The sequence below is a fragment of the Hirsutella rhossiliensis genome (genome assembly GCF_020360975.1).
Source record: "Hirsutella rhossiliensis strain HR02 chromosome Unknown scaffold00016, whole genome shotgun sequence".
Classification (NCBI taxonomy): domain Eukaryota; kingdom Fungi; phylum Ascomycota; class Sordariomycetes; order Hypocreales; family Ophiocordycipitaceae; genus Hirsutella; species Hirsutella rhossiliensis.
Window position 1 is genome coordinate 725,004 of NW_025408682.1, and position 11,250 is coordinate 736,253.

General features: G+C 57.2%; 4 protein-coding genes across 4 annotated transcripts; all 4 read right to left on the bottom strand.

The window, feature by feature from the left end:
* Positions 1-131: 131 nt before the first annotated feature.
* On the bottom strand, positions 132-542 carry HRG_10592 (uncharacterized protein; the record flags this gene model as incomplete). Its single annotated transcript, XM_044869063.1, has 1 exon — positions 132-542. One exon carries the CDS (start codon positions 540-542, stop codon positions 132-134), a length of 411 nt encoding a protein of 136 aa, XP_044715805.1.
* Positions 543-1,454: 912 nt separating this feature from the next.
* Positions 1,455-4,025, bottom strand: HRG_10593 (sugar transporter domain-containing protein; the record flags this gene model as incomplete). Its single annotated transcript, XM_044869064.1, has 12 exons — positions 1,455-1,817; positions 1,875-1,987; positions 2,056-2,167; positions 2,224-2,265; positions 2,321-2,460; positions 2,520-2,819; positions 2,880-2,969; positions 3,031-3,222; positions 3,282-3,334; positions 3,400-3,804; positions 3,858-3,950; positions 4,012-4,025. 12 exons carry the CDS (start codon positions 4,023-4,025, stop codon positions 1,455-1,457), a joined length of 1,917 nt encoding a protein of 638 aa, XP_044715806.1.
* Positions 4,026-8,065: 4,040 nt separating this feature from the next.
* HRG_10594 (uncharacterized protein) lies at positions 8,066-8,815 on the bottom strand (the record flags this gene model as incomplete). Its single annotated transcript, XM_044869065.1, has 1 exon — positions 8,066-8,815. One exon carries the CDS (start codon positions 8,813-8,815, stop codon positions 8,066-8,068), a length of 750 nt encoding a protein of 249 aa, XP_044715807.1.
* A 1,577-nt stretch (positions 8,816-10,392) lies between these two features.
* On the bottom strand, positions 10,393-11,180 carry HRG_10595 (ankyrin repeats (3 copies) domain-containing protein; the record flags this gene model as incomplete). The annotated part of the gene is made up of 2 exons (XM_044869066.1): positions 10,393-11,098; positions 11,158-11,180. The coding sequence occupies 2 exons, from the start codon at positions 11,178-11,180 to the stop codon at positions 10,393-10,395; spliced, it is 729 nt and encodes a 242-aa protein (XP_044715808.1).
* Between the last annotated feature and the right edge of the window lie 70 nt (positions 11,181-11,250).

Sequence of the window (11,250 nt, forward strand, 5' to 3'; positions counted from 1 at the left end):
CGATCAACATGATAAACAAGAACGCTGAGCTGCGAGCGGGATGTCCTCGACGACACCCAATTCCTCTCTGCACAAAGCACAGGCGCGATGTACACACCCGAAGCGTCAGGCCCCTGGCCACGTCTGCCCACCTACTCAAGCATCTGAGCGCCCGGCTTCAACCAGCCAACTGTCCACTCCCCGTCTCCCTCGCAGCGAACCTTGCCCTTCATCTCCGGGTGGCCCCCGGCGAAACATTGGCACTTGAAAGTGAAATCGATGACGTCTCCCGTTTCGAACTCCTTGTCGGGGAACTTGGACTTCGTCACGAAGACCCAGGCGCACAGCGTGGTTCGCTGCCTCTGGACACAATCTTGCGTATGAGGCGACCCAATCGTTTGCGCACTGGGCGCCGTCACCGCAGGGATCCTGGCCAAGAAGTCTGCGAAATCTTCTTGCTCCTTGTACAAGTCGGGGTTTACAAACACCTGCGCCGTTATATGGCGGATCGTCTCCTTCGAAATCCACTCCCCATTCATGGGGTCGTACGGGAGGCCCTGCATGGTGTACGGGAGTTTTGTTGTAAGTCTTGGCGTGTGTCGCACGTGCGGAGGATCGAAGCTGCAATCTTGAAATCTCAAGAGGCCGCGGCAAGTCGGATTCAAACAGTGCAGTTTCGGTAGTGGGTTGTTTTTGAGTTGGGCTTTTATTGTTTGGTTCAAAGATGACTAGAAAGACAAGAATGTCACTCTTGTTGGCGGTGACGGCGTCATTTATACCCTCAAGTGGGTACTCTCGACGATGAGGATGTCAGTTCCCTGATGCTGTTCAGAGGCTGATTCGTCTCTACGGCACTCGTTGTTCACATGCTTGTTGTCAGACCAAGTTGACGGACCACGATCGAGTCAGGATCAGCCAGTCGCTTAGGAAGCACGCTGACCATAGAAACAGGAGGTTCGTTCATCACCTGGGCAAGCTCAGGGGGTGAACAGCTCGCCGCGCCGATAATTGCGTGATGAGCTGAACAGAGATCTAGTTCTAGAACTTATGGAGACGAAATGGAACGAACAAATCAGTCACTACCCGATCAAGGACATGTATCTTATCAAAGCTCAATTTGTCTTCATTGAATTTGTCTTCATTGACTATGGATGAAAGATGCGGGTCCAAGGCTAGCCCAAATATAAACAGAATCCATGCCGGACCGCACCCATCTACGGCACTATTGAACAGAAACGAAATCATGGTGACTGGATCCGACAAGACCTCATATAACATAATGTAGGCATCAACATACAGTAGCTCGACGACACCAGGTACTGACAGAAAGGGAATCGGTGCCGTCGTAGCTATACATATACTTCAACCGAATAGAGGCGTGGCGGGCCTAGATATGTGCCAGCTTTCCGCGCCACGGGGGCTCACAGGGTTGACAATCAGTCGCTTTTCGCAGCCGCCCTGGCGGTTCTCGCTCGTCAATACTTCCTATCGTCGTCGGAGCTCACGGTGGTAAAGGGCTGGGTGCCGGACGCATGCTTGCTGGGCGGCACGGCCACGTTCTCGAAATTGTACAGCGGCCGCCTGACGGCGTTGCGCTGTAACAAGATGTACCGCTTGAAAACCCATGGGATGGTCTGCGTGACTTGATAGGCGGCGAACTTGCGCACGGGGACGGCGAACACGAAGTCGAGTTCCTCGAGTGTGCGCTGCATGGTTTCCGGAACCCAGAGGAAGATCATGATGAAGGCAACAAGGTTGAAGCCCGCGTAAAGTCCGAATGCGCCGACGGTGTGGAGTTGCTTCAAAAGGAAGGGGAAGGATGTGCCCAAAACAGCAGCCTGAACAGTGTCAGCAAGACCGGAACTTTCCAGAAAATATTCTCCAGGTTTGCATACCCAGAACAGGCATGTGGCCACGGCAAAGCCCATGCCAGTCTCTCTATGAGACAGAGGGTAGACTTCGGCGCTGTAGGTGAACGGAACGGGACCCTCACCGGGTGAGTAAAAGGCTGTCATGTCGAGTTAGTGCCGAGCTCATCGAGTCAAGGCATGGCTGCCAAAGAAGGGATCAACTCACCGCCAAAGAGGAAGACGAATAAGCAGACGAGAGCCGTCCTTGCGTTGTTAGGGGAGTCGGCAGTTCCTGAAGGCATGAGGGTGCAGAGACCAGCGGCGAGTAGAGTCCAGAACTAGAGAGCTATTAACCGAAGTCTTGGAACAAATATTTCATATTAAGGCGACGTACCATCTGGGGGAAAGTGAAGAGGAGCAGGCTTCGTCGGCCAAACTAAAGTATTCGTCAGCACTGTGTCAGCGACGGTTCGAGCTCAGGAGCGACGTACAGTGTCGATAGTCCAGAACGCCGGGAAGGCAAAGAGCCAATTGACCAGACCGAAGCCAAACGACCCGATCATGGCCTTGAACTCGCCGAGGCCGGCATCAACAAAGATTGTGGTGGAGTAGAAAGCAATGATGTTGATGCCTAGATTGGACATTAGTTTGGAGCGTGCCACGGCGCTTCCAAGTACGAGCTTGACTTACCGCACATCTGCTGCGCAATCATGACGGTAAAGGCAGCCAGGTTCGCTCGTCGGACGCGGGGAATGGTGAATAGTTGAGTAAATCGCGACAAGTAGTTTGTCTTCCCAACAAGCTCCTTCTCAATCTCGAGCTGAGCGCTGATGTAGTAGATGTCTCGGGCAACCTGGATGGGATCATTGCGCAGCACGAGGAGCGACTTCCAGGCCTCGGGGTAGCGATTCTTCTTCATATACCAGCGGGGAGACTCGGGGCAGCAGTAGATCAGGAGCACAAGGGGAACGGCCGGGAGGAATGGGGCGCCTAAGGGACAGCATTGTCAGTATTTGACGAGCAGGACAGGCTGAATCCGCAATTTCTCACCAAGCATAAGCCGCCAGTTGATATTATCGACATAGAAGACGGCCAAGTTGAAAGCAGTCCCGAGCATGATGCCGAAAGCAGTCCACATTTCTGTATCGAGTTAGTTAGCACCAAAGTCGACATAGACTCCTCCATCGCGGGCATCACGTACGCCAAGACATGACGAGAGCGCCTCGAATCGAAGCGGGAGCGTTCTCGGCGGCGTAGATGGGCACAGTCGAGGCCTTGGCCCCCATTCCTATACCCATGAGCAGGCGGCAGGCCATTTGTTGTTCCCAGGTCCGACACAGAGCGGATCCAATGACGGGCCAGATGCAGAAATGAGCGGAGAAGAAAATCGTGCCTGGAGAGAAGTTAGTCCACGTCTGCCTCGATGGTGGAACGGAGGAGACAAAGGCTCACCTCGACGGCCGAACCAGTTGTTGAGGGGGTCGGATAACCAACACCCAATGAATCTACAGACGCGTGTTAACGGTCATCCGGGGTTGAAATGCGAAGAACGACATGAAAAGGTACGTACGCGCTGCCGATGTAAGGACCAGCATTCAAAAGACCGATGATTAAGGAGTCCCGATCGCTCTCTTTCGGGAACAGGCCGTATGCCTCTGGGAGAAATATGTTGGCGCCATTGCTTCCCGTCTGGTCCCAGCCCTGTACGGCGGCGCCGATGGAGCACGTAGCGATGGTGAGGAAGAGTCTCAAGGGCATGCGCCACCTGTGGTTTCTCTCCGTCTCGAGGGCGTCAAACTCGGCTTGGGTGAGCTTCTCGGGGCCGTCAATGGCTGCGGCTTCGGCGGGGTTCTGGGCCACCAGGGCGCCCTTTTTGAGGAGGCCAATATACTCCTGCAGGCCGCGATACTCGGCAAAGGCTTCGACGTCGCGCATCAGCTGCTCACGGGGGATTCCCTCGAGGGGATTCCGGATCCTGCCTCGGATATTAGTTTCGGAGCATTGAACCTGTCGCTTCCGTCCACGTACTTGGCCTCGAGGGTTTTGGAAAGATCAACCTCTTCGGCGTGAGTGACGCCTTTCTCCTCCAGGTGGTCCCCATGGCGAGCTTTGGGCTCTGGGCTGTTAGAGGCAAACCGGTCAGCAACCCATATTCCAATGAGCAAAAGCAGGTTGAACGGACTGAATGTCTGCCATTGTGGGCAGGTGTCGCGTCTGTGCTGTACGTCTTTGTTGATGTAACTTTTGTCAGATGGCCACGATTGCTGGGAGTGAAGCCGCCTTGGCAAGTCGAGGTTTTACTACACTTGGCCGACCAGAGGCGAGGGGGCGGGGAGGGACGGAGATGAAGTAGTGGACGGGGAGGCGAGGAGAGACAAACGATTCCGGAGGCGGACGACAAAAGCTATTTGTGTGTCTGGTGTGGTCAGGCGTCGCGTGCGAGCAGCCACCATGATTGCGGCAGCCGGAAACACGGTAAGACCAACTCTCACGCCCCTCGCTGGGGAAGCCCGTCTTCGCTCGTCGCACGGTTGCTGCATGACCATGTATAATGACCGGATGTGGATACTGCGATGCGGATTGAGCTGACCCCAGCAACGACGTCTGTGAAGGCTGTTTGGACGATGCTTCTTTTTGCCCCGGAAGTGCCAAGGAGCAACCCACAGAACCCCAGGCCCCTAGGGGGAGGCCGCAAATTCCCCAATGAGCGATGCAAAGTTTCTCCCCACAGTCTCCGCACCCCCTTTTCCCCGCACCCCCCGGCCTTGGAGGTGGAGAAGAATCCAACATCGGCCCTTGGGATTCCTTGGCAGATGACCATCAACGTGCTTGGGGCCAACGAACCCAGCCAGCGGTCCGAAGCCTCATACGTGAGTATGCAGTAACACGCTGTTGGCCAAGCATTGCCTTGCCCGTTTCTCGACAACCTCGGCACCGTGGAGAAGGGAGCTCGGAGCGTCGAAACTAACGGCCTCGCGAAGATCCGACCCGACAGTTGTGAGGAATTGGCGATCGGAGCCGACAACGGAGCACGTGGTCGACGACACAGCAAGGCCTTGCTCGGCCGCTTGCGTACAGCAGTCGGCAGCAAATATGGCCGAGGCACGCTGCTTACAAAAGTTAACGTAGAACTACACCCCCGTTGGGGCACTGGATGGGGCTTCCGGACGCATTCGTCTAGAGGCACTAACAACCCTTCTCCATGCTGCGCTGGAATTCCTAGGACCACGCCGGCGGCCGAGAAACAACAAGCCGGCGTCATGGCCCGTCTGTATGCGAGCAGGCAGCAGGATTCCTCCGTCGTTGACTGGTGGCCTGAGAACCCACACCCCCTCCCCCGGCCGGCAGTGGACTCCGCCCGTGGCCCTTTCGGACTCAGCACCTGGAGATCCCCCGCTCTTGGGTCGCACCAGGCCTGCGGCAGCTCGTGCTTGTGCTTGATGTGAAGGCCGTGGTTGCAAGCACAGTTGTCAAGCTCGCCTGTCGCCTCGCTCGGAAGAGAGCCATGGCGCCCCCATCTGCCGTCCCGGCAGGGCGCAGGCTTGGCGAACGCCGCGGTTGTCGTGTTTCGAGGCTGGGCCGGATCCGGGAAGAGCAGTTTCAGCCGTATTATTTGCGGCCGGGCAATTCGAGCCAGTCCCAAGGCGACAAACCGACGGGAGTCTTCACCAATCCACCCCCTTCGCGCTACCGTCTTCCCCGCCCTGCCGCTACTCTGTTGCCTAATCTTGCAACAGGGATGCCAGGAAGAATAAGCTCGCCGTAAGTATCCCTGCTACTCTAGTGCGGCTCCCACCAAGCGCGACGCCATCGGATGGCCATGGCCTGTCTGTGCGCTCACTCTGGCTTCCTCGGGCCGGTTCTGATGGCGAACGGATGCCTTGGTGATTGATTGAGGCTCGCTGTCAAAGCTCGAGGCCGGTGAGTGACCGAAGATGAGGGCAGGCAGTATCGGCTGAAACGCTGGAATGGCCACTGCTTGGAATGAGGCGCAGAAATCTTCATCTTCGCCCCTTTCTAGCGGCAGCCCGTGACTGAGGGCCTTCCCGCTTGTGTGTGTGTACCAGACACTAAAAGTACGGTCAACGTTCGGCCACTACTTGCTAGGGCACGTTGTGCCCGCAGCACGTGACACCCGAAGTGGTGATGATTTTCACCTGTCGTCCACAATTACGCGGGCTCGAGGCCGCATCCTCTGGCCCCAATGACGATCCGAGACAGCTGCTCCGCCATACTGCATATGTCAAGCGTGGATGGTGGTCAGCGATAATCGACAATCGGCTGGCTATCCGAATAATAAGCCAAAAAAAAACCTCGCACTCTCGCACCCATTCTACCAAAAATACCTCGGGCCATGTATGCAGTACAGGTCACCGGCCACGAGCTGCTTTCTCGGGCACAGCAGGCAGGCTTGAAGACATGGTCATGCACGGGTCCCGTTTGGCCTTGAGCTCCGTCAAACAGACCTTTCTGGTCAATGGACAGCAATGGCTGGTTGCGGACCTGCGTCAAGAGTCTCGGCCCTCGATGACCCTCTCTCAGTCTGTTCCAGGAGTTGCCGCGAAGCCGCATCGGGCATCGACATCTAGGCACCAGCAATGCGTTTCTGCGGCAATGCTTCACGACAAGTTGTCGAGTGCCGGCGACCACTTACTTGTACATGCTCTCCGGCAGCACTCTCTGCCTAAGCGCGAGAGGCTAACTTACCCGATGCACGATGACACCGCTCCGTGTCGAAGACGCCTGTACAGGAGGACTGTACGGCACAGCACACACAGCCAGGCCGCCCGTGCAGCCATGTGAAACATCCTCGCATGTCAGCCCCTGGCGCAGCGCCTTTGGGGGCTGCGCGCAGATCTTGGCCCCAAAGTTGCCGCAAAGTGTTGGCTTGACTGATCAGGGATGAGGCCTGCTCATGGATGGGCGAAAAGCTGGTGCCTGTTTTTTATGGGCCCGGAGCGGAGCACGGCCGTCCCACCCCTCCCTTCCTGTGCGGGATGCCCCGATCGCCAGATTCTTTTCACACGGCGCATCGAGGCCGTCGGACGACAAGATTCATTCATCAGTGGGACCCTCTTGCCGCCAGCTTGCCACTTCAATCGTCGTTGCCTTGGTTGTCGAGTCGTCTTTTCAGGGGCCCGAGGGGCACATGATCTGCAGCGAGTCAAAGTCGCAGTCAACTCACAGACACCATCAAATTACGGCCTACACTATACGATTGGAGATCTGCGTGTCTGGGCATCACGTGTCCATGGCGGCCGGGCCCTCGTTTCGACTCTGAACAGTTGAGGCCACCTCGCGGTGGATCAATAGTGATGGGGATTTTGACTCCCGGCGTCTTCGCCTGTCCTGGAAGACTGACTGCTCGGAGAGCGCGTCGCTGCCGACTTCCCAGCACACGCGACGACTCCTTCGGCCAAACCGCCAACGCCGCGTAACGCGTGCCAAACACCCAATTAGAGCCAGGCGTTAACTCTCCCACCCTTTCCCCTTTCTCCATTTTGGGACCCAGTTGTGCTTCCTGGAGAAGAAAAAAAACGGAGAAAGATACGTCAGATGCCCCTAGGGTGGGACGCGTAGACAAGGTCCACGATGCTCGGGCCCGAAAGTCCGGGTGCACGGGGGCGATATAACCAAGGCAAATTGTTTAGGCTACCCTACCGCCCTTGCTTGACCTGGCACGTGGCCATTGCCCAACGTCGAGCATCGAGGTCAAGACTCTGTCCGCCTGAGGCGAAGACTGAGCAAAGTTAATGCCGTGAATTTGTTCCCCAGGAGGTTTGGCGCAAGCACGAACCATGGACGCCGTTGGCGTTTCCAGCCAGCCAGCTTCGGCTTGCTCTCTGCCCCTACCTCTCGTTGGAGCTGAAGGACAAACAAAACTTGCCACAGCCCTTTGCGCAGGACAGACTCAAGGCAGCATCTTGCTTTATCTACGAACCGGTAGGCTGTCCAGGCACATCCATACTAACTACCACCATGGCAAGGGAGGTGACCGTTCATTTCTCCAGTCATCAACTCAATCTGTGGGAAAACTTCTCAGCCACTCAACTCTAACCCATGCCTCAAAACCAGTGACCAATGTGACAAACTCGCGCCTCCTCGGCCGTTGACATTGTGAAACATGAAAACCTTCCTTCATCAGTCGTTCCACGTGTCTCTGTTCATCGCCCTAAAACCTCAATGTCTCTCATCAGCCAGTCTGAATAGCACAACTAGTCGTCGTTGGTCGCCGTTTAATCTTTGCAGAACCACAGGCACACGACTGGCTTCTGGCCGTTGTTGCCCGTCCTAGTCGCGTCCCATCCGATCTCGCCAATCGTCTTCTTCATGCTCTCCTTGTCGCTCCCGTTGATCTCAAGGCCCCTGTACCATTTCCCACCGCCGCCGCTCGTGATTTCAAACACCCTGTTCTTTTTGGCTGAGGGGTTGGTGCAGCCGAAGCCCTTCAAGAGTTCTGCGAGCGTAGTGTTGCATGGAATGTGTGATGCCGTGAAGGGGATCTGAGTAGCGGCAGGGAGCTGCCAGGGTGGGGTGTTGGACTTGAAGATGTGGGCCTTGGTGTGCTCGGGGGCAAAGAAGTAGTTGTAGCCGGGCTCGCAGCCCACTCCGCCCGTCGAGTTGGACATTTGCGCGGCGGGCATCGACGGATCAATGGAAGGCCACACCTGGGGCTGACGAGGGAAAATGTTGCCGGTCCCATTCGGCTGGTGCGAAAATGTGTGCTGCGTGTAGAAGCCACCAACCGGGCCTTGCGGAGGACACATGCCGGGGTTGGGGGGTGCAGGGCTCGCTGTGGGATATGCTCCGTAAGTCATGTTGGCCCAAGGGCTGTACTGAGGCGTGGCACCGAAGTTGTAGCCAGGACCACCAGAATGATAGATGTAGGGCTGACCTTGGCTCGGCATCGGAGCCCCGTACGGAGCAAAGGGCGGACGACCCCCCGCGGAGTCGCGTCCGGTCATCGGGTTCCAGCCTCCAGTCATGTTGGAGGCGATGCGCACGAAACGATGAATGCCCTCGGGGGACAAGGGTGACGACGAAGAGGAGTTTAGCCAAAGGGCTGCCAGATATGGACCCAACGACGAGCGGAATGGTCGAAAGATGCTTGCCAGTATCCAGGGACTGGGCCTTGTTGCGCAGGGTTCCAGAAAACGGGGGGATTGATATAGTAAATGCCTGCCAGGTGGGGGAAGAAGCCGTCCTGATAAAGTTGCGGTGGGGGGTCTCGAGTGAAGACTGCTGCTTCGTCCTCCGCTTCTTCAGCGTCCGAAGAGTAGGCTGCATTCTCTTTGTCAGCTTCTACGCAGCCAAAATATGCCTTTGCGTGTGACAGCCACCCGAAGGAAACTAGTGATCCCGCTGCAGGAGCAAACATGCAGGAGGTATGACGAACCTGATGATGAGTCGGAGACGTCTTGGTTGCCGTTGATCTCCGACTGTGTCTCCTCGTCGTCCGACTCCAACTCAATGTCGAGGTGTGCGACAAAGACCTCTGTGCTCCAAACGATCTGTCCGTGCCGGTCAAAGAAAGCACCGACAGCGATCCACGCCCAGAAGGGGGGATCTTGGCTCGCTTCCAGGTACTGAGTTACGATGAGTTTGGTCGCCGGAGACGGCAGGAAGCCGGTGTCGACTTCTATCGTCCTACTGTGCGTCTGAGGAAGGCTGGGCATGGACGGTCGCTGGATGGTCGAGACTGATTGCCGTCGACGGCAAGCGGTTCAGATGGCTCAGGTGTGCGAGGCCTGACAGGAAGCTGTCTTGCCAATGCCAGAACGTGTCAAGAGCTGTCCATCAGATTCGAAAGGAGGGACAGGCGGCCAAGCCCACTTGGTGTTGATATAGATACCTAATCTCGGATGTCTGATTCAGTAGTTACAGACTGGCGGGAGCAGCGGCACGCCAGGTGCGACCGCTGTCGCAACCAAACCTCAGGACTTCGGTCCCAAGATGGTGGTTGAATCACCAAGCGCGGCGCCCGCGTGCCTATGCGGCAACACCGCCAGTCAAGTGAACCCTAATTCCGACGACACAGTGAATCGCCCGGCCGATGAGCTGATGCACATGCCTTGCATCAAGGTTCGTCTGTGAGTTTGTACACTGCAAAGCCGCCTATATGTTGGCGGTGACTGACCCGACTCCGGACGTTTGATGAGGCTCCGCAGGTTGCTGATCAGATCAGGTCATGTTTGGCAACTTGTCGTGATGAGATGTCGCTTCAGCACCGGCCGAGAGGCAAACGGTTGTAGCAAACTGGGGTTAGGCGAGACTGATGTCACTGACCCGCCCATGGTCAGTGAGCCGTCGTGCAAAAAGCTTCAATGCATTGCACGATGTCGTACCGTAATGCTTGATTGGTGACCAAGACGCAGAGACGCTGCGCTGTGACGACGGATTCTGCGGTCACGGGAATCACCACCACGTATTCGAGCTCCGTGTCACCGACACAGTGGTCCTCGAGACTGAGGTAAGCCGTTGGACATTGCACCTGGAGGAAGGGCAAGTGCGGACAGTTCGGAATATGTCAGCTGCAAAAATCTGTCCTGAGTCTCGCCCTTGCTCAGTCACCGCCATCGCCGTCATCTGTTACGACACGGACAGCACCGCCCCTCTTGGAGGCGTCAACCCCTCTCTTGAGCTGCTGGCGTCTCTCAACCTCGGTGACGAGGCCCTTAAGGTAGACTTCGGCCTGGACCGTGGCGCTGTAGGCAGCCGGAGTCCAGTTCCAGATGTTACGTCTCTCGACATCGGCGCCGGCGGCGAGGAGGGTGCGGAGGCCCAGAAGATTTCCACTGCTGCTGGCGAAATGCAGGGCCGTGTTGCCTTCGACGTCGGCCCTCTGCACAGCCTCGTATGGGCCAGCGGGGGCGTAGGTGAGCAGAAGCTGCAGGATGGTGTCGTGGCCGCCTATGCTGGCCTCCATGATGGCATCGCGACCGCGGACATCTCGCCTGAGGATGCTGCCTCTGTCATTTTCGCAGAGTAGATGGACGACGTCGGTGTGCCCCGCTCTGGCGGCCAGCATCAGGGCCGTCTGATGGTGTTCGTTGAGGGCCGGGCACGGGACCTCGTGGCCCGCACGGAGCAGCGTTTCGCAAATGTCTCGGTGACCCAGCGACGCGGCAAGATGCAAATTCGAGTTGGAGAGGCCCATGGGAGAGGCGTCTGGGTTGTGGAGGAGCGAGGGGTGCGACTTGAGCAGACGCCTGACGAGGAGGGCATCCCCGACGTGGATGGCACGCCGCATGCGAATCGAAGGCTCGATCCTGAAAGCAAGTCAGTACGACGGCGGAGAAGATATGCGGGCCGTCGGTCGGGGGATCACGGACATGGCGGGCGATGGATCATGGCGGACGGGCGGGACGGCAGCGAGGAAGCTGACGAGGTTGACAAGACGGATTTTGATGATGCCCGGGGC